At 36.5% G+C, this 23,368-nt stretch overlaps 1 protein-coding gene across 1 annotated transcript in view; it reads left to right on the top strand.

Moving 5' to 3' along the window:
- Positions 1-239: 239 nt before the first annotated feature.
- Positions 240-23,368, top strand: part of LOC129279604 (chromodomain-helicase-DNA-binding protein 1-like) — a 29,277-nt gene continuing 6,148 nt past the window's right edge. Inside the window, exons 1-19 of the mRNA XM_064111649.1 lie at positions 240-479; positions 4,106-4,218; positions 6,978-7,090; positions 8,893-9,007; positions 10,104-10,217; positions 11,177-11,333; positions 12,498-12,586; positions 13,530-13,599; positions 14,513-14,623; positions 15,484-15,654; positions 16,173-16,401; positions 17,000-17,156; positions 17,896-18,076; positions 18,744-18,827; positions 19,560-19,720; positions 20,408-20,487; positions 21,110-21,318; positions 22,333-22,431; positions 23,063-23,248. Of these exons, the coding sequence (XP_063967719.1) occupies positions 383-479; positions 4,106-4,218; positions 6,978-7,090; positions 8,893-9,007; positions 10,104-10,217; positions 11,177-11,333; positions 12,498-12,586; positions 13,530-13,599; positions 14,513-14,623; positions 15,484-15,654; positions 16,173-16,401; positions 17,000-17,156; positions 17,896-18,076; positions 18,744-18,827; positions 19,560-19,720; positions 20,408-20,487; positions 21,110-21,318; positions 22,333-22,431; positions 23,063-23,248 (2,536 nt within the window). The 5' untranslated portion in view covers positions 240-382. The remainder of the gene's footprint in view (positions 480-4,105; positions 4,219-6,977; positions 7,091-8,892; positions 9,008-10,103; positions 10,218-11,176; positions 11,334-12,497; positions 12,587-13,529; positions 13,600-14,512; positions 14,624-15,483; positions 15,655-16,172; positions 16,402-16,999; positions 17,157-17,895; positions 18,077-18,743; positions 18,828-19,559; positions 19,721-20,407; positions 20,488-21,109; positions 21,319-22,332; positions 22,432-23,062; positions 23,249-23,368) is intronic.

Below are 23,368 nucleotides of genomic sequence, written 5' to 3'. Positions count from 1 at the left end.
AGTCCATTCAAGTTCAATAATTATGACTGATATTAACCGGAAAGGCTCTCTCTGTCTATCTTCCACTCGATCTTCACATAAACAGAAAAGTTAAACAGTCAACCTTTTCCTTGAACCCCCCCCCCCCCCCCGCAGGCCGCACGCGGCCTCCACTATTTTTTTTTTATCTGGGGATCTCCCATTCACGAGGACATTTCTATTTTTAGACTGACGTCATTGCCCAACAGCGAACATGAGAAGACTTGTTGTTTCGATGAGCTGCCTGCATATACCGTATCTAGCGCTAGCTGCGAGTCGAGTGCGAACATACGCCCTTTTCGCGTTGCTATTAATCTGTGTTGAGGATTTATTTGTGAGCTGAAGTTTCGAGATATCATCGTCAATGGAGAGAATAAAGGCAAAGATTTCAAGCATAGATGACCGGGGAACGACTTCTGACCGCATTTCAGCGGAAAAATTCTCCGATTTGGGGTTGAAAGGTAAAAACTAACTTGAATTTATTCTCAACTGCCATGGCAGTGTGTAGATTTTATTTGAAATACGTGTACGATGTCAATAGGGATCCGACGCTGAATAAATTCGGACATACTAAATAGCCATAGCCAGAGCAGAGGGATACATTTGTTGCACTAGCTCACAGTCACAGTCACTCATTCAATGAACAAGGTTATGACACTATGTGACACTATGTCTATGTAGTAATAGTATGTAATAATGTATACTAACCTTGTACACCGGACCGCGTTTGACCCTGCCCCTGGATTTCGAAGTAGTCGGCAAACATCGCTTCATTGCCCAGAACTTGCAGAAGTAATATCAATTTGCCGAAACTCCTCGCTACACCGGGGCTCTTATACACTCATAATTAAACACTAAAATTGAATTTGGAAATAAAAATCGTACAAAAAAGAGCAAAGAGCAGTACGGAAATACAAGGAAGCCCGTTGGTGGCGCTAGTAAATTTCACAACCATGACAACCTGGCTTGATTCAGCTCCTCGGTAATTTTATAACTGTCTAAATTCTTTGAATGCACAATTCTTATGATATGATTACTTGACTAATTATAGGCACCAATAAATGAAATACCTTCAAAAACATAATTCAAGATTATTATTGGCGATGATAACACTTTTTTGCAAATAATTTAAAACGATGACTAATAAAAAAAATTGAAAAAATATACGTACCTGGAACGAAACCAGGAGTACAAGCTTTAACGAACGTTAATACGGTATACCAAAGTCTATACAATGAAAAGATTGGACACTTCACAGACTTTCCGTAATGCCTTGCGTCGATTTGCGTGTAAAATAGTTTAGGTGCCTAGTCTTTCCCTTGTCGTGTCTTTGATATGAATATAAATCGCGCGCCCTCTTTAGGCCAAAAATTGATTTTGTCGCTGACCGAAGGGGATCTCCGTGAAATCTTCACTGAAGATCAAGAAAAAATACATTTAAAAAAAAAGCAAACTTCAATTTCAAAGAGAAGTCACCAAAGGATCCAAATGGTTCGGTAAGTGTCATAGCAGTGTGTGAAATCCAAACTTGTGTGTTATTATATTTTATTTTGGCTAAAGCCCATGATACATATTTGCATGTGTCATGTGTGTCGCGTGCATATGATATTCCTTCGCACGCGAGATGAAATGAGGCCATGGGTGACATTTGTTGTGGCGAAGGCTGGGGCCCTGGTCCGTATTCTAAAGACCAGGGGTGGTATTCTGGAAACGTTCTTATCTACATCACGATCTCAAATTGGTATTCTGAAAACGTTCTAATCTTTTTCTTATCTTTCTTGCTAATTACAGTCATGACACTTGACAGTATGCTGAGCGCATGTATTTATAAGCGCGCTAAAAGTAAAAGATAAAAACAGAATGTAGATAAGTGGTATTCTGAAAATGTTCTTATCTTTTGTCTTTCTTATCTTTCATGATATATTTAAGATAATATTTACAATAGCTCAAGGGTATGATGTCACATCATCTCATGATGGCCGCATTCTTTCTTGCTCAAAATCGATGGCGAGGTAGTTACGAGCATGATTCCTTCCACCTTTTATTTTGTCATTCTTTTTTCTTTGTTCCTTTCTTTATTTTTCTTTCTTTCCTTCTTTTCTTTGTTTTTAATTCCTTTCATTCTTCATAAGAAATTGGTTTATTCTTGTCATTTCTTCCTCATTTTTCTTTTGCTTTCTTTTATTTATTCTTCATCTTTCTTCCATTTTTATTTTATTTTGCTTTCTTTCTATCTTTCAAATTTTCTTTCTTTAGTCAATATTTTTGCCTTTTCTTTCACCTTTTCTCTCTTCTTCTTTCTTTCTTTGTTTCTTAATTCTTTTCCTTCTTTTTTCCCTTTTCTTTTTTTCTTTCTTCATTTTATCTTTTATAATCTTTTTATTTCTTCTTTTTCTTTATCTTTCTTTCTTTCATTCATTCTTTAATCTTAATTTTTGTTTTTTCTTTTTGTATTTGTTCATTTTCTTTTCCCTTTTTTTTTCTTTCTTTCTTTCTTTCTTCCTTCTTTTAATTTTTGAATCTTTTTAATTTCTTCTTTTTCTTTGTTTTCTTTCTTTTATTAATTTTCCTTTTTTCATTGTCTTTTTTGTTCTTTCTTTTTCTGTTCATTCGTTTGTTTTTTCTTTCGTTCATTTTTTCTCTCCTTTCTGACGCTTTTATGCCTTCTTATTCACTTTCTTTCTTTTTTTTTTTTTTCTTTCGTTCATTCTTTATTTCGCTCATTCTTTATTCACTCTCTATCTTTTCTTTCTTTCTTTCTTTATTTTGTGCACGTGTCAAGAAGAAAAAAAAATCAGTCATTGCGTATAAAATGCCTATTTCGCGCAATTCGCCATAAACTAGTGTACACTCAGCGCCTATGATATTCTCTTGACATAAGGAACACTTCTATTGGTTAAATTGCCAATATTATAAAGTGCATTTTGATTGGTAATATAAAAAAACAGGCATGTTGAAGATAAGAAAGCGGCAGTCCTTACAGAGATAAGAACGCTTTAGGAAGATTTTTAGAATATCGATTTGCAATGATTTTAGCGTCTTCTTTTCTCAATGAGATAAGATAAAAGATAAGAACAAAAATAAGGACGTTACTTTTCAGAATACCACCCCAGTTTTATTTAGGGCTTTGTCTTAGGCTGCCTAGGCCATGGTCAAAATCTGTGTTAAAATCATGGGAATCCTAAAAATTAAAAAAATAGACCTAGGCCTAGACTAGACTGATAAATCCACTGTTTCGGAGGAGTTTTTCAAAATTTTCTGATTTTTTTTTTGTCCTCCTACACAGACGGATGACGGCCATTGGGCTCGTAGTGGTGGGGCAAACAACAGCCACTTAATTACAGTGTCTATGGAGAATGGATGCGCTTTTGCACCCACCTCCATTACTCCTAAATTTTACTTTTTGATGGGGGAAAATGGAAGAAATAATAAAGATGAATTTATCAAGTACAATCAGCTCACCATCTTACTGAAAAATATGCTGGAAAAAAGTGAATTTTGATGACACACAGATCGAGATTAACCAGGTTCTTCTTCGATCGTCGTCAGCTACAGCTGAGTGTACGGACGCACCAGCGGATTGGCTTGCATGTTCGTAGGCTCAGCCGTAGCTGAGCTGCACTGACAGCGATTGAGCAATCAAACAAGAACCTGGCGGATCTGTTTGTCATCAAAATTCGGTGAGAAATTTCACTGACACAGGGCAGTACCTGAAAATTAAATTGAGAGCTTACTTATAAAAAATCACCAGTTTCGCAGCCTGTATTTCGGTGTTAGAAGAATTCAGAGAGAGAATTCTTAAACTATCAATCAACTGACTTTCATTGGGTTCCATGATAAATAAAGTATACCACATGTTCTTATTCTCTGCTTTAATTTGATACATGTATATACAATGCACTTCACCATTTGGGGGGATTGGCAATATAATTCAGTTCCCCGAATAAGCATAATAACATAGTTATTTGTTATCAGATTTTGATGAAATTTCAGTGTTTTGCTCAATAAAGTTCAGCCTGAAGTACCCCTTCAAGGCCAGGGTGTAGTAATTTATTCATTCTCCTGTAATTGTATTTTTATTTTGCAGACATCACTCTTCGCCCATATCAGTTGGAAGGAGCAAACTGGATGATTCAGCGTTTTCACAGGAAACATGGTTGCATCCTGGGAGATGAGATGGGACTTGGGAAAACATGCCAGGTATGATAACCCTAAATATATCATCATATAATTACCTTCTATGGGTTGGTTAAAGGTCAAGTCCACCCCAGAAAAATGTTGATTCCAATATATAGGGAAAAATCAAACTAGCATAACGCTGAAAATTTCATCAAAATCAGATGTAAAATAAGAAAGTTATGGCATTTTAAAGTTTCGCTTATTTTTCACATAACAGTGATATGCACAACTCAGTGAAATGCAAATGAGTTGGTTGACGATGTCCATCACTCACTTTTTCTTTTGTTTTTTATTGTTTGAATTATACAATATTTCATTTTGTACAGATTTGACAATGAGGACCAACTTGACTGAACCATATACATGCAAAAATACATGTAGTATTAAAAAATGCTAATTCCATATGTTCAGGGAGGAATAAATCTTTGTTCCACTTGTCAATGAGGAGAAAATTATGATATTTCATATTTCATACAATAAAATACAAAAGAAATAGTGAGTGGATGACGTCATCAGTCTCCTCATTTGCATACCGACCAGGATGTGCATATGGGTCAATCCATATCAAATCAACCGATGCTTGTCACCCGACCCCCTCCGATTTTCTTTAAACTCGCACCAAATGTCTGTCAAAAGATAAAGATATGACTTTATGTATTATTTGGAGCCTAAAATAGAACCAGAAAGGAACATGATTTGCAATTATCAGCTTAAAGTCACCATTAGTATTGAAATGACACACAAGTGAAAGTGGGTGTAAACAACCTATAATAATGGGATATCGGCGGATTATTGAATTTTTGTGTGGATTTCAGCTGTATTTTCAAGGTCATTGTCATGTAAGAACAATTAATTAATACTATATCTTCAAAGTACTCATTATGGACTACCAATACTGCAAATATCCATATGATCAAGCATTCAGTCTGTGAGAAAATCAATTTTGAAATGTGTTGTAAAGCTCACGTGTTGTGAATATGCTAATGTTAGGGCATTTATAGCTATTTTTAGATCAATGTCAAGGTCAAAAGATAAAGATATGACTTTATATATTATTTGGAGCTTAAAATAGAACCAGAAAGGAACATGATTTGCAATTATCAGCTTAAAGTCACCATTAGTATTGAAATGACCAACAAGTGAAAGTGGGTGTAAACACATTTTAACGCCCTATCATTACGGAAAATTGACCCGATTTATTGTTTTTGATGATTTTCAGCTGTGTTTTTCAAGGTCATTGCAAATAAGACAAACTATTTGTGATGCATATCCTTTTAGTACTCATTACAGACTACCATTACAGACAATACCAGTGATTTCTCCCTTTTCATTTTGGATTTATCCTAATTTGAAATGTGCTGAAAACTTGTATGTGTCGTTTTACATCGATTTTGGGGTGTTTACGACCATTTTCGAATGCGTAAACCAGCTATTAAACATTTCGGTCACAAAAAATTTTAAGTATCCCATGAAAATATAGGTAAATGTCTATCAGTATACAGAAATTGGGGTCGCACTTGGATGGGACGAGGGGTGATTTGTGACCTTGAACTTGGCAACTTTTAGAAAAAATCCAACTTTGAGGGCGCCCTACAAGAAATTGACACGCATGGTAGGGCCAATTTTTTGTAGGTCTGTTGAGCAAGTCATAGTCTTCAAATATGCATAATATTGGGTTCTAAGCTAATTGAATTTAGAAGTTATGAGCCTCCAAACATGCACCCAAAAACATTGACTTGGACGCTTAACACCATGTTCGGCGACCTTGTGCGCAATAACGGCTGGTCAGATCCACGTCTAATTATATTGTGTGTGTTAAGACTATAAAGTTCTTCCAATTTACAGAAAATTAGAACACTGCGTCATCAAACTTGGCTCCAGCAGTCAATCAAAAATAGTTAATTTTATTTAAACTTTATTGTTTGACCAGACATTGGTTGCTAAGGGAGGCCGTAACTTAGCAACCGTTTGACCTTGGGGCAAAATATTCCAGAATTTTCCGTCAGACACTTGGGGGAACATTTGGTGCGAGTTTAAAGAAAATCGAAGGGGGTCGGGTGACAAATTGTCTAAAAATTGGTTGATTTGACGTGGATTGACCCATATAACTGTTTTGTGAAATTAAGCAAAACTTAAAAATATCATAACTTTCTTATTTTACATCCGATTTTGATGAAATTTTCAGTGTTATGCTTGTTGGATTTTTTTCTTTTTATTCAAATCAATTTTTTTGTTGGATAAACTTGTCCTTTAAAGGCATTTCATCCCCAAAACAAGTTAATTTGAACGAAAAAAAATGAAAAAATCAGAAATGTATTCCACTGAGAATTTTATGAAAATTGGATTTAAAATAAGAAAGTTATGATAGTTTTTAATTTTGTTAGCCTTTATTTCTGCAAAAGATTTATGTGCACATCTTGATCTTGGCTAAATGAGGGATATGGCGATGTCTCATATTTACTCTTTCAGTTATATGAAAATATTTCAATTTGTGTACTTTTGAGAGGACACCTGTCATATCGCAATAAATTATGGTCACTTTTTTACAGGTTCCATGAAAAATTAAGCTGAGTTTTTGCATAACCGTAGGTAAATTTTGCATTATTTTAGAAAAGATGAAGATTAGAGAGAAAGAGAAAGAGAGAGAAAAAAAAGCCTACTCATCTTGTAGTGGACTGAAGTAGAATGTTTTTAGAAGTTCTTTTATATTAAATTTAGAGGTTGTGCTGATCAGGTTACTATGTAAAATGTATTTTCCTCCGGTCTTTTCTAACACTTAGACCATCTCTCTGCTTGTATACATCCTTGGATCTGAGCTGGAGTGTAGCGAGGACCCAGCTTTAGTTGTAAGTCCCCTTTCTGTGATGGGAAACTGGCAAGATGAATTGAAAAGGTATGTTGTGATGATCTCCATCATCGTCACCACCATCATCAGCATTGTTGACACGAACATCGTGGCCATCAGTGTCATTATCTCCAACATCATTATCATTGTCATCACCATCACTTTCATAACCATTATTATCGTCATCATTATCATCATCATTATCATCATCATCATCATCATCAACATCACCACCATCACCACCACCACCGCCATCACCAACACCACCTCCATCATCATCATCATCATGACCACCACCATCACCACCATCATCATCATCATCATCATCATCATCATCATCTTCTTCTTCTTCTTCTGTATCCTTCCTCCGCTGTATCGGAGATCCGCAGTTTAATACTGCATTAACATTAGCGTTACATATTTTGACGTGAGAGTAAGGTAGATCGAGAGAGGTGAATCTTATGCAAGAAATTTAAGACAAGTAGGTTGAGGTCGTTTCTGGAGGAATCTGCTAATTCGACGTCAGGAAGAAACAGGACGGAAGCGGTAAATTGTTGAGGTTTTTGATCTTTGAAATGCACAGAAAAATACTGCAGTTCCTCGTCTTCTTTTATTAAGTTTAGAAGGGTTTTCCTGTGTGTGCTAAACGCTGGGCATTCTCCAACAAAATGTACAACACTTTCCAGTTCGGAGTGGCAGAACTTGCAGGACTTTGTGGTACTTTGATTCAGAGAGAATAACCTTCTATTCGTTGGGTATGTACTGCAGGATAATTGAGCTCTGATGGACATAGCTTCCCTCAGGAGAGGGCTGGAGACTTGCTTTGGGTAATAATTCTTTTTATCACGTTGGGTCATGCCCGACCATAGACTTAGAGAAGATTTTTTAGCAATTGCAATTTCAAGGGCAGCATAGTGTTGTTTATAAATTTTTCCCAGTGCTAGCTTCTTCCATACTTTATATGGAATGCGATCTCTAAGGATGTTAGGGAGACTTGGAAGCTCATAACTATTGAGGATTTTTATCCAGCGTCTTACCAAAGGTGTATTGTATGCTATACCATTCAACAGGATTCTTCTCTCAGTGCGCTCGTCTGAAAGGCTTGCATATTGCCCAAGTAAGAGAAGAATTTCATAGTCGATTCGCTTATCCATTGGGAGGATATCGAGCAATAAATAAACAATTTCGTCCGCCGCACTCCTTGGCAAACCAAGCACTCTTTTAAAAAGAAATGTTTGAGCCTTGTTCAAACGGGACAGCATGTAGTTGGTAAGTTGAATAATCTGAATCCCATATAGCATTCTTGGTATGCAGAACATTTTCCAAAGATGAGTACATATTGGTGGCAGCAGGCGTAGAGTTCCTTGCTTAGTTCCAGTGAGAGAGAAGAAGGTGTTATATCCCTTTGAAATGATGTTATTGGTATGGTCAATATTACAATTGCTTTTTACTATGCCAAGGTGTGGGTGCTCTCTGCTTTCCTTGATTGTCATTCCTCCCATTTTCCTCCCATTTTCCTCCCATTTTCCATCATCATCATCCTCAACAACAGCATCATCACCACCACCACCACCGCCACCACCACCACCATCACCATCATCATCATTATCATCATCATTACCACCACCACCATCATCATCATCATTACCACCACCATCATCATCATCATCATCATCATCATTACCACCACCACCACCACCACCACCATCATCATCATCATTACCACCATCATCATCATTATCATCACCATTATCGTAATTACCCCTGTCATTGTCACTGTCCTCGGCACATTGGGTTATACAGCAGGAGGGCTTGACTGTGATATCAAATCAACTTTTTCTTTTGTTCAGGTTTGCTCCTCATTTGAAGGTAGTATCTTACACAGGAGAGAAGAGTTTCCGAGGTGAACTCCGCCATGAGCTTCGCTCCATGGAAAATGTCAATGTCATTTTGACAACTTATGAGGTATGGAGGACTGGTCTAACTTTACGTGCATGAATCGCATTGTGTACATGTACTATGATGCTCGAAAAAGTATTCCGCTGTCCCATGAAAAAAGTAAACAAATCTGATTTTCCCCCAAAACATTTACTTATTGCTTTATTTGAGATACTGTATTTCATGATGTTCAAGGATTTGGAGTCACAAAACCACCAATTTCTGAAATATAAATGTTTCAAAAGCAACTAACTCTATATTTATTATTTACACACAAAACAATGACGCATTTTCCTCATTTTACTAAGAAACTTGATCCACAGAGTAACTTTCTTTTGTCATTGGACGGCAGTATTACACCTCACAATTCAACAATCAATATGACAAAAACATTTATTACTTATTCTCTCTGTTATATTTTTGAATAATTATTCTGGTGCCATGATATACTAGTAGTATATAACCCTCTTAATGCTTTGATTATGATGTATGCTTTGCCCATATTTTCTTCACGACAAATGTTTTGGCTACTAGTACTTTTTTTCTATGACATAAGCATTGACCAATTTTCTGTATAACATATGCCTTCACTAATTATTCTGAATGATATATGATTTGTACATGGTAGCTCTTGTATTGCTCCACAGGGGGTGGAGAATGTGTGCATAGTGTATGTGGGCAAGCCAAATTCCAGTGACTCAAGATAATAATCAGTAAAAGTGTCACTAGACCGCTGTGCAAATATGATTTGTACATGGTAGCTCTTGTTGTATTGCTCCACAGGGAGTGAAGAATGTGCGCATAGCATATGTGGGCAAACCACATTCCAGTGACTCAAGATAATAATCAGTAAAAGTGTTACTAGTCTGCTGTGCAAATCCTTCACTCGATTTATAAGGGTTCTGAACGCACAGCCTACAGTGACATGTGCAGTGAAGGCCCTCTTGCGTATTTGTGCTAGTCTTGTGTGAAGACCCACTTGTTGATCAAAGTTTCAATCAGGGTCTGTGCCTGGAGACTAAGGTGTCACTGGGATAATTAAATATTATTTAAAAAGAAGCAGTCGTTATTTAATCATCATCAATATTATTCAATAATTTGTCTATTTCCCCCACCCTCCCAGATTTGCCTGAAGGATGAGTCATTTTTCCAGAAGTTTTCTTGGTCAGCGCTGATCGTGGATGAGGCTCATCGTCTTAAGAACCAGAATTCTCTGCTTCATCAGTCTCTTAAAGAGGTAAAATTATTAAATCAGTACGATCAAAGACACTTCAAGGTGAAGATTGGACACTTGTGTGATTTTTTTTAATGCAAATTTTGTACGAGGGGGGGGGGGTAGGCAATCTTTCCCATAACGGCACAGGGTTTAGGGGAAATGCTAGAGGATGTGAGGGAGGAGGGGGCGGAGGGTGGCACGAGGGCATAATTCAACCTCTCTTTTTTGCCGAAATCTCTGAGATATGTTTATTCCGATTTTGTTTGAATTTTTGAGGGAATAAAAATGCAATTATGGCAAAATTGCCCCCTACCCGGCCTCTCTCTCATTTCCCCCATATGTTTTGTACACACTACACAACCCCAAATGCATACCTACCCAATGTTGTCGTGTGCCCTTCCCACTTGTTTCAATACACCTTCCATATTATCAGGAAGCTTTGACTTTTTCATTCATGACAAAGAATCTTCTGTTTTAGGGAATTGGCCCTACTGCACATGAGCGAGATAGTCCACTGTGTGTCATCAATCATTCCACAATTGTACCCAGGCAATTTATGCTGTAGCCAATTTCGTTGCCTGATAAGTTTAACTGTATGATTGTAGTCTGCAAGCACAGACTCATATTTGATACTTCAACCAATAACAGGTCTGGAGTGAAGACTAGACTCCAAAGACTCTGTCTAAGCCAGCCACAGTGCATAGTTAACCTACTAGTCTCAGTACTTCAGACTCTGCATTATTCAGTATGCAAAAACCAAGTGTCTGTGCCCACAGACTAGTATGATTCAACAATTTGTTTCAATGATTGATCAGTCGTTTCGACAAATAACTAAAAGAATAACAGATCCAATTAGTTCAATTATTTCCCAAAGGCTGAAAAAGAATATAGTTGTTTGAAATAAGCATTAGATTCTTGTCCTTTTTGTTTCTATTTTGATGCACCCTTCATTCCCTTACTTTCAACATCTCATGATTCAGCTTGATGTCAGACACATAGTCCTGTTGACGGGAACACCGATTCAGAACAACCTGCGAGAACTCTACGCCCTTCTCTCCTTCGTGGCCCCCCGGGTCTTCAGGCCAAGTTTAGCCGACAAGTTTGTGGAGACCTATGAAGATATCAGTGACAATGAAGGTAAGATGTAACACTATTTGCAGAAATTCCCTAAAATAAGCTCCTTGGAAGTTGTATACCTTTTGCATATGATTTCATTATCTCATAGCGCCCTCCTTCAGAGGATATAGTAATATGTGTAAATGGAGTTGTCAAAGATGCGCCAGCTGCAGATCACCAACACATGCAAAGCAATGACTTCAGCCTCTAAGATGGCGGCACAATGCCGTCAATGCATAAGGTCTGTGCTGGGATTTGTGTCATGTTCCGTGCCAATGGAGATGACAAGGAGCAAGACTTGAGTCGTTCACATGAATAAGCATGCATGGGTGCAAGTAAAAACATGCATCTATAGCAGGGACTCTCAAATGGTGGCGCAGAAGGCAGAAGGTTCCAATCCTATATATTTTTTTTGTATGACTCTGTTGGGGATCGAACCCACGGCCTCCCGTTCATGAGACTGACGCTCTACCACTGATCACCATACCCGGTTTGCTTTTCAAACATGAACCTCATCAAGAACAAATACAGAAACATAATAACAAACATTAATTTGAGCAAGTCACTTATCATTTAAAACGAAATAAATTGTGTAGTATGTTGGTATTTTTTTAATATCTTCTGTTAATTTAGAACCCCTCTCTGCATTTTAAAAGGTTTCCTACCTAAGCGCTTTAGGGGGTCCTGCACCCCCCACATACACCACACTATTTCGCTTGTTTGTGTGTTAGATAGTGGAGCAGTCCAGATTCTCAACAAGAAATTTTGAGCTTCAACAAAAGTAATGGAGAATGGCTGATCTATAGCATGTTGGACCCAACAGGAGGCCATACCATGCTGATGTTTGGGAGTGCAGCCTCTTGAAAGTAGTTGGGTTCCTGGTGACACGTCATTTGCTTCTGCGACAACTGGTCCGGGCTTTATTTGTCTGAGATGTAGGGTTAGGGTTGCAGTTGGGCTTAATAATTTGCTTTGGGTTAGGTTTAGGGTAGGGCATAGTGTTAAATCCAGGGTTGAAGTTAGTTATTTGATTAGTGTGTTGAATTTATAATGGAGCAATTATTGCCCAAGCAAATGTCATGGAATCAGCTTCCTTGGTAATCTCTTTCATGTCCTTATTATTCTAGAGAACATGGTATGTGTGTATGTGACTATTATAAAGTTTGTATATATATTTTTTTGCAGTGAAAGATGAGCTTCACTCTATGCTCCTACCTTTTCTACTGAGACGAACTAAATCAGAAGTAGTCCTTGACCTGCCAAAGAAATCAGAGGTAAAAACATCACTAATATTAAATACCTATACTTGCAAATATAATAGAGATCACAACAAAATTGCCAGGGACTAATAGGGTGCAAAGGGCATCCTTCAATAACTATTACCGTTGCCCCTGGTAACATTCCAAGTTCTTTGTTCTGCAGGCATGGTTAAAGACACGTCCCCACTTTTGACCAATCAGGTCACTGGAAAATTTGACATTCTTAAAGAGAGATAGACAAATGAGTCTACGAATTGATACAATTTGATTGATATATAGCTTAAAGGGATCATTTCACTTTGTGAGCAGCTGATTTGAAAATTCTCGAACTAAGATGAAACATGTGTATGAGTGCCTGTATTTTCCTCAGAAACCCTTAAACTGACCATAAAATAGGATGAAAAACTCTAATTTAGACACAAGTAGCAATTGATTAGCCTGATTTTGAGTAACGGTCTGTAAGACGAATTCAGCTTATGCCCAGTTTTCTCAAATTCATAAAGTCTGTTAGCTGTGTTGACTGCCTTCTGCTGTGTGTATCTCCTATGCACACACTATTATCAGCTGCACTGTGCATTCAGTGTACTTTGTACACACTGTATGTAGGACATGTTGGTTTCATCTAGAGTTTGTGTTGTGGTGCACAGGTTCGCTGAATACACATTGTCATTGAAACCAACCCCCAATTATTTTCAAACTTTCCTTTACATCTCCAAAGTTTTATAATAGTTCATTTAGATACGATAATTTGAAACTTTTGGGATGGTATTTTTACACTGTAAGCCTAATGTGTAGCCCATTTTTAAGAACCAAAATGAGCAATTTTTCAGAACAAAGTGAAATGATCACTTTAGCTTAAGAAAAGTTTTAACCGGGAGATGTTTTAATGTTTCATGGCTGTCAAGGTGTCATGCATGTCAAAGTACCTATGATTTAAAGGTTGTTTCCTATCGTACAGGTGATTCTTTTCCATGGATTGACTGGGCTTCAGAAGAAATTATACAAAGCTATCCTCACAAAGGATCATGGTAAGACTTGCCGTTTATTCTGTAAATTTCCACTTGGTCAACACCCGCTAATAAAGTATATTTTCTGTTTGGTTTTTCCCCACATGGTTTAGTCCTACAATGTATTTCTAGAACAATCAGTTCATCTATCAACCATATGGTCTATTTGCAATTTATCCTATTTACCATTTTGTCTAATTTCTAATTAAAGATAAATGCCAGTTGTGGTAACGATCTCATAATGAGGTCGAACAGAATCCAATAAAGCGGCCACCCAAGTGTTTGGATGTATAAATAAAAAGTATGTGCGAAATGGCTCTTAGAAGAAATGTGTAGTTGCTGAGAAATGAGCAAAATAAGCACGGAATTCCATAAAATGTCTGGTATTTTTCCAAGTAATAATAATACACTGTCCAACGTATGGCTATTTGTGTTATTAATAATCAAAATTATCGGGTTTCAGCTAAAATTTCATTATTTCACAAAGATAAGTTTATTTCAATGTACAAGATCTACAGTAGATCTATGATAATATTGTGGCAATTAACCTTGATTTTAAAGACTTTCTCATGAAATAATTGTTTGCTGCAACGATTTTCTTTTACATTTAAGCTATACCCATTTTGTCTAATATCCACTTGGTCTCAAACATTATGTTTAACAAAACAATTTCATTTTCTATGTTGGTAAATCATACATTTATTGATTTATTTTCTTTGAGGGCATTATTGATATCTAATCTTCATTTCAATTTGTTCAAAACCATAAAGCATAATACTTTTCCTGTTTTCAACTTATCCTGAATCATGACTGCTCCTGAAAATTAAGATTTTATAATTAGTCCAGAGAGCAATAGTAATGATCTAAACAGTCTTCTTTTCTTTGTGATTTTTCTGCAAAATTGCCAATATCAAATAGTATTATCATATTGCAGCTGCTTTTGAGCAACAGATTGATGTTGTTGGAATCCCTCGCACCAAGACAAGTTTGATGAATACCCTTATGCAGCTTCGCAAGTGTGTCAATCATCCATATATCTTTGATGGTAAGTTGAGTCGTTTTACGATTTATTTGAAATGAAAAGTTCATGAAAATATAAGATGATATAGAGTGGATCTCCCTTTCTCTTTCGAACCTTTATATTTATCTTTACCCTCCACCCATCCATCCAACAGTCCTTTTCAGGACTTACCACATGGTGGACAGTAAGCCTCTCCAGTGATAGAGAGATGGTGTTGAGTTCTTACATCTTTGTTTTTTTTCTACAAGGCTTGTGTGTATTTTAAATTGGTTTCAACTAGAAACATGCGTGATAATGAAGTCAGCGTTGTGAAATAATGTTTTATATGTAGTCTATCCTCTTAGACGTTTGGAATAACTAAATGAGTGCTCTAAAGCCTTATTCATAAAGACTTACAAATATGATAACATTGCCATTCTGCTTAGATTTCATGATTCTACATAGTTACTTTTATAAAATATAAGTCTTCCAAATCTAGATCTACGATGATCTGATGCCAATAAACCTTGATTTACAGACTTTCTCATGAAATTAATGATTGCTGCAACTAGTGATAATTACAATATTCAACATTTATATAGTGCTTAATACAATGTTTCTAAGCGCTGCATACCATTACTCTGGTTTTAGAATGGCTACTCTGACCAGGTGCTCAAGCGTTCAAGGAATTTCTTCCAACTGGGTGACCGATTACTCCACCAGGATGGAGAGTGGCAAATGTAGATAAATGCCTTTTCAAAGGACGAGAGTGCTGTGGCGGTATTTTAACCCAGGAACTAGTGGTTCTGAATTCAAAGACTATTTACTGCGCCACAACACGTCAACTAGACAAGTTTAGCTTAAAGATATTGATGCAGATTATATTTGACCTGTTCAACATCTAGGTGTGGAACCCGAGCCCTTTGAGCTTGGAGAGCATCTGGTTGAATGCTCGGGCAAGCTTCACCTTCTTGACAAACTGTTGATGTTTCTATGGCAACAGGGTCACAAGGTACTTCTCTTCTCCCAGATGACCCGAATGCTGGACATTCTTCAAGATTACCTGGCTTTCAGAGGTATGGTTCAAGGGGTCACTGCAGGCTTCAAATGATTAGATTTGAATATTACTAATAATGTAAAATTCACAGAGCAACACGCTGAAAATTCCATCAAAATCTGGTTTACAAATAATGGAGTAAAAAATGCTGCAGAAAAGTTTCTCCAGAATTCTCTTTGGTAGTGAGTAAAGTATATGAGTGTATATGATTAAATGTCAATTTCACCCCCAAAAAAAGTTACGTTGAATAAATAGATAATATAATATTTCAGTTTCACCTGTTTTTTCAGTACAGCACAGGCTAATGAGAAAACTGTTGATGTACTCATTGTTTATTTTATATTTCATTATATGAATTAAAGTATATTTGAGTAAAATACCTTCATTTTGGAAAGACACCCATTTTTATTTGCTTGTCAAATTTTTGGACAAGTTCACATCCCGTAAAAGTTTGACTCTGGATCCGTACCTGAGGAGGAAAAATATAAATCAAGTATTAATCTTATACAGTCATAAACCAGTGATTTTCTTAATTAGGTTACGAGTACGAGCGTCTGGATGGCTCTGTACGTGGGGAAGAACGCTATCTGGCGGTGAAGAACTTCAACCAGCGAGACGACACCTTCGCATTCCTTCTCAGCACGAAGGCCGGAGGTCAAGGGTTGAACCTGGTCGGAGCCGACACGGTCATCTTTATAGATAGCGATTACAATCCTCAGAATGACCTTCAGGCGGCTGCAAGGGCCCATAGGATTGGTCAAACCAGGTGAGGAAACTAATTCTATAAAGAAGGGTGTATTTCACAAAAAGTCTGACTTGTAATGATTGATAATGATATAATAATAGACATTTATATAGCGCTTTATCAATCTACGACTGCTCAAAGCGCTTCACAATTATTATTACCCGGTCACTGGATTCATACCATTTCAAGCAGCCTGTTAGGCGCACACTTGTTAAAAAAGTGTGATATGAACATTCCAACCTGAAAAATCTGAATGATCCAAGTTCTGAATAGTGGTATGAATTTCGAAATTGAACTTCCAGGCTTTTGCAAGCCTCCCTGAAGGAATAAAAGCATATTTATTACCAAATTGTAGGGATGTCAGAACAGTCCTGCAATCGGCTGCAATTTGAAGCTGATTGGAATTTGTTTCGACTGCAGGACTTGCAGTGATGGAGAAATTTGATTTTAACATACCTAGCATTCTGGACTTTGAATAAAATGATTGTAATTTTTCTTACTTTCATATTTGATGCGTAATGCAGTTTGTAAAATATTGGGTCAGAGTTGGAGCATGCTGGGCTGTGTGATGAATTTGATTCATATCAACTATTACAAGAATGATCTGTTGTTTCCCCAGGCCTGTGAAGATCATTCGCCTGATTGGCAAAGACTCTGTCGAGGAGCTCATCCTTCGAAGAGCAGATGAGAAGTTGAAACTGACCAACGATGTCATAGAGGGGGGCAAATTTTCCCTTGGAACGGCCAATAGTGGTCTAGCTGAAAATGCTACCCAGGTAAGTGAAGATTTTTTATAGAATTTTGTTCTTTTTTCAAGGCCAGCCAAATTATTTTCCTTCTTGCTTGTTCTGGTGCTGCACAGTGGCTGCCGGGGCCAAGATCAATAGGGCAAAATAAATTTACGAAATATTTCTATTCTCAGATTTCTATTTCGAACAGTAAAATATGTATTTTCATTTTCATTTCATTTTCATTTGTCACTATAACCAAGGTTTTTATTTTTAGTCTTTGTTGACCAGTGTAAGATGTTTCCTCTCTGTCTCTCATTGCTTTTCTTATGCCATCTTATGCCAAAAATTGCTGCACCTGAAAGAGTTTCAAAATATCTAATAACTCTGTTAAAAGAACAATGTACACACCAATCTGCTGAGATATTTCAATTTTTTGCATTGCCATGAATATTGCTGAAATTAACTGTTTATGTTAATGTGAACTGAACGTGCCTGTGGACATGTTTGAAATTATTTTTACCTTTGATTTGGGAAGCTTTTCATTAAAAGTTTTATCAGCAATTTTTTACTTGACTTATTTTGCTCTCATCCAATCGGATGCAAAGATCTAAAGCATTTTTACCTTTGATCTGAAGAACTTTTCATGAAAAGTTTTGTCAGTGATTTTTCTCAGACTACATTTACTTAGCTCTCAGCCAATCAGATGCAAGGATTTCCAGTAGCTTATAACATATGTCTGTGAAAACCACTCACAAAATGTTTCATGATATGCTCCCCTGTCCAGCTTTCAGACATGTTGAAGTTTGGTCTCGAGAAGCTTCTACAGTCCGATGAGAGTTCAGTCAAGGACCTTCAGCTCCAGGAGATTCTAGGAGGTAGCGCTGGAGGAGAATGGATGCCGGATGAAAGGAATGATGAAGAGGAAGAGAAGATGGAGGAGGATGACGGGTCAGACGAAGAGAAAGGTAGCGTTTGTGATACTTTCAATTAGAAGAATCTTGCTTTTTAATGCCTCTGTTAATTTGTCCGACTGTTTTTATTTTTACAATAACTAAAGAACTATGTGGTTTCCCTTGAATGGCATTTCAAATTGAAGGAACGTGTCCATGAAGACCACCTCATTGTCTCTCTTTGATGTTCTACAGGTTTCACTCCAGTATACTCAACTTTAACCTTTAAACATAAATTCCAGTTATTGTAATGATCTGAAAATGAGTTTGAACAGAATCCAATGAAATGACCCCAAAGTGTTTATATATATAATTAAAAAATAAGTGCCAAATGATCCTGATAGGAAATGTGTCATTGCTGAGAAATTGACAATTCAAGCATAGCATGCCAGCCACATGACAAGTTTTTCCAAGCAATAATGATACACTGTCCCACCTGTGGTTATATGCATTGGTAATCTTCAGTGTGGTCGGTTTTCAGTTTAGATTTCATGATTTCACCGAGTTGGATTTTAACTTAGGTAAACCAGATCTATATCTACCATGATATAGTCATAGTTAAGCTTGATTTGAAAGACTTCTCATGAAATCATAATTTTCTTTCTAGGAGGGATTTCATCACTCCTATATCAACCTTGCAATTACCACAAAAGTGTTTAATGATTACATTTTCTATCCATAGATCATATGTACATGTTTGAAGGGAAGGACTATTCTAAAGAAACGAGCACAGCAGATAAGAAAACCTTTGATGAAATGATGTCAGGTAAGTTTCCGAGACGAATCACTCTCATCTATATTATATCTACAGGGAAACAAGTATTTGCAGCAATAGAAAAAAAATTGTCAAGGGGACTGTTGCAGAAAGGATTTTGTTTAAACGCAACTGTTAAAATCAATCGCAAATCCAAAATGCACACTTTTGATTGGTTAAAACTGAAGTTGTTTAGACTGTTTTGAGTTGTGCTTGATTTCAATTCTTTCTAAAATAGGCCCCAGAACTGTTAGTGTACCTTACTTTTATTTTGTGAAGGTATAAATATCTTCCAAGATTACTAATGGGTGTACAATTATATGTCTACTAAATCAATCCTTAATATGAGGCCGTATGAACTCATAAGTTTATTAATTTCAATTTCTTGTATTTATTCCTCATTTTGTATGATTGGCACAAGGAAAAGACTTGTAAAAAATAATAGAAAAAACTTTACAAGGAACACTTCAGTTAGAAATTATATTGTAGAAAAATGATTGGTAACTGTACACAAAATTTTTTTGTTACAATGTTTATACTTAACGTGTTAACAGTGTATCATTAAACAGTTGTGTCAATACTGAATTATGTGTCCAGATAAACATGTCGAGGTTAGTAATAGGATAGCTTGCATGTAGTGGTATTGAATCTCCTCTTGTATTATAAAGTATGAAAAACAAACCATAAAGTAGTGCAGACTGGGGTTTAAGTTTGAAAAAAATATTTTGTATGTTTGTCCTGAAGCTCAAATAGCTGTGATCCAGGAAGAGGCGAGTGGATCAAGAGCAATGAGAAAGAATCGAGGCCAAAGAGGAGATACATTGGAGATGATGTCAGTGTTACCTATGGTAGCCAGAAAGAGAAAACAACTTACGGAGGAAGAGAAGGCAGAACGAAAGAAAAAGGTAGGGAAAGATGTATTGTTTCTGAGTGGAACTAGATGTAAGCAAGTGGATTTGTTGTTGCAAGGTAACTTACCAGCAAGTCTGTTTTATAAATAGAAACAAATGAAGAAAAAAACACAAACATATTCAATACAAAACAATAGAAAAACATGATATCATAATATTGATCACCCTGATAATATTGAAAGTAAATATAACCAAGACTTCGTGCTTTTTGCCGGAATTCACAAAGTTGGTTTTAAATCAGTGGTCTGAAATTTATGATTTATTCAGATATCATGCATTGATTACATTTCATTTAGTGTGAATGGATTAGATAAATTTCAATAACGAATACATTTTTTTGTCAAAAGATTTTTTTTTAATAAAATCAAACATTAATAAAAGGATAGAGAAGAAATGACAGGATACCTTTATTTGTTATGATCTTGAAGCATTTATTCCCAAGGAAGTTTAATTCAAAGTTATTAATCAGCATATCCACAAAGGGTGCACTCGCTACTGTTGGATGTTAGTTTTACTCTACTTTACTTCCTAATTGTGGAAAAGATTTATAAGAATGAAATGTTAAGTTATTAAAACGTGTGTGAGATAAGATAGATAGTATTGTTTAAATTAAATTTATAAAGCAAAATCTGTGTATGAAATTTCCTAAAGAAATTTGATTTTTTGTTTGTTTACTTTTAGAGAGAAGAAAATGCTGCAAAGAAAGCCAAGATGATGGAAGAAGCAGAGATACAGAGAGCAGAAGAGAGAAGACGAAGAATGTAAGGTTAAAGGTCGTCCTAAGAATGGATATTCAATGTGTGAAGAAAGTAAAAGAATAAAAGAGAAAAAAAAATAGAGGAAGAATGTAATAGAATTTAAGAATAAAGTTCGTCTTAAATATGGATTTTAAAGTATTGAAGAAAAGAAAAGGATAAAAAGGAAAAAATAGAGAAAGAATGTAAGATTAAATTTCATTCTAACTATGGATTTTGAATTTTTGAAGAAAATTAAAGGATAAAAAAGAAAAAACAAATAGAGGAAGAATGTAACAGAATTTGAAAGTGAGTTTATCCTAACAATTGAATGTCTAAAAGTGAAGAAGTTGGAAGGATAATTTTTTTTTAAACATAAAGGAAGAATAAGGTGAAAAAAGATGAAGACGAAATATAAAAAAATTGATGTCTGGTACTTGTAATGCTATATTACCCCTGTTTCAGTTTAAGTAAAGCATAATGTCCCCTTTAGGTGATCTTGCCTCTCCCCTTTCCTGGTCAAAATATCATGGCTCCGCCCCCGAGAGGAAGGTAAAAGACTATGAAAATAATCTGTGTTCCATAGTTATGGCTTATCTTCATTCGAACTGTTAGCAACTTTAAATTGTCATTATTCGTTTGCTTCTAGGAAAGAAATGTGGGAAGCCAGAGGCTACGAGAGTTCAAACATCGCCATGGAAATGGAAGATGATGACGATGAAGGGTCGGAGGATGGGGACGTCAATCTATCGGGAGATAGTAGTGAAGAGGAGGGCGTGGCCCTTAGATACGTCAGGGGAGATGCGACACACCCAATTAATACCAGTGGTCAGAATGCAATCGTGGTCCATTGTGTTGGTAGGTTCGCTGCCATTTCGTCATTTGAAAGATTACTTGTACTTATGATAAAAAATGAGAGGACAAATATAAATCAATTACGTAGAATGCATTTGCAGAAATTATCAACTTAATTGTAGCACAGGATTAATAGTAACAGTGAATTATAGCTATAGATTTGCCAACTATTAAGAAAAGTCATAATTTTTATGATTTTCATGTCAAATTACACCATTACGCTTTTGAGGTAGAATAGGTATGCACACATTTAATACACACGTAGTAATTCATACCACAATGGCGAAATTTACTTGCCTGACAAGGCAAGCTAGTGCTTCACAAAAGACTGTAGCACCCTGGATAAATACTCCTGACAACCATCATGTAGGGTTGGCAAAATTTTGTATATTTTTCTATTGTGCATCTGCTCTGTGTGTGTATATATATATATATATATATATATATATATATAAAAGAGACAAAGTGGTAATGCATTGTACTTAGTTCCAACAGAGTTTATTTTGAAGACCAAATTTTCGACGTTAAACACACGTCTTCTTCAGGGATACAATAAAGCTCACAGGTATGATATATATATATATATCATACCTGTTGAAACGTCTGCTACCGGCGGTTTCACGCCCGAACTTGAGGCTATCTTGAGACATTTCAACAGGTATGATTATATGCTCTGCTATATATAGTATTGAGCATTTTGCACAATCATCGGCATCTACACATCTATATATATATATATATTACCTCTTCCAAGAAATTTGTAATACCGTGTGGCACATATGAACTTCATATCTCAGAATTATGACTTTTGAGCTTTTGGATTACTACTTTTTACTTTTAAAGGTTGGCAGCTCTGTAACTATTGAATTAAGAATCTAGGTCCCATTTTGTAAAGACTTGTTATGATAACAAATAGACATGCAGATGTATGAATATTGATAAAATAAATTTTATGTTGAGAAATCAATAAGAAAATTGTGAGACAGCATTTTGATGATCTCTGCTTCTTTCTTGCAGATGACAGTGGGAGTTGGGGGCGTGGAGGTCTGTTCAGTGCTCTCGCTCGTCGATCACCGCAACCTGAACGCCTTTATGAACTTGCTGGCAAAATGAGAGGTTAGTATTGTATCTCTTAATGTTTGTTATAAAGTGGAGGGGATGGAAGATGAGGAGGACAAGAAGATGAAGGGAAAAGGAGGAGGAGAAGGACTAGATAATGGAGAAGATGACGAAGGAGGAGAGAGGAGGGATGAGGAGGAGGAGAAGGGGGAAGGGGGAGGAAGAGGAGAAGGGGGGAAGGGGGAGGAAGAAGGATAGAGGACAAGGAAGAAGAAGAGGAAGGAGGAGCAGGAGGAGGGGTGAGGAAAGAGGAGAGAAGAAGAAAAACAAAAGGGGAGAACAGTAAGAAGGATAAGAGGAAAGGAGGAGGAGAGGAAAAACAAAACAGAGAGATGACAACAAAGGGGAAGAGAATGGGGGCAGGGAAGATGAGGAACATGAGGAGGAGAACAAACATGAGCAATAATTTTTGGTCTCTAAAATAAATGATAATGCAACTGTATTTATATGGTAACCATCATTTTCTTATCTTCCCTGTTGTTGGATGCCTCATGTAATGTTAAACTGGTACAATTTTCAATTTAGTAATTTAGCTGTCATTTTGATACTCCATTGTTTACATGTACGACTCCCAAGACAACGGAACACATGAAGTGAGCTTGTATTTCTTTTACTCTTCATGTTAAAGATCTGAATTTAGGAGATGCCCATCTTATTCCGATCGATGACGTTGAGAGCAGGGATGCTGGTAATGATTGGGTTGCCCTGATTGTAGCGCAGCACCGGGACAAGAACAACTATCTGAGCGGCATTAAGCTGACAGCGCTTGACAAAGGCTTGCAGAGACTCTACAAGGCAGCAAAGAAACACAATGGTAATATGAATTACCTTTATCACATTTTAATTTAGAAGGGGTGAGGAACTAGGGACTGCACAATTTCTTAGTGATAACTACTGAATATGAGATTTATTTCATGTAGTAAGCGAAGGATGT

This window comes from Lytechinus pictus, chromosome 16 (assembly GCF_037042905.1).
Source record: "Lytechinus pictus isolate F3 Inbred chromosome 16, Lp3.0, whole genome shotgun sequence".
NCBI lineage: Eukaryota > Metazoa > Echinodermata > Echinoidea > Temnopleuroida > Toxopneustidae > Lytechinus > Lytechinus pictus.
This window is presented reverse-complemented; position numbering and strand designations above follow the sequence as displayed.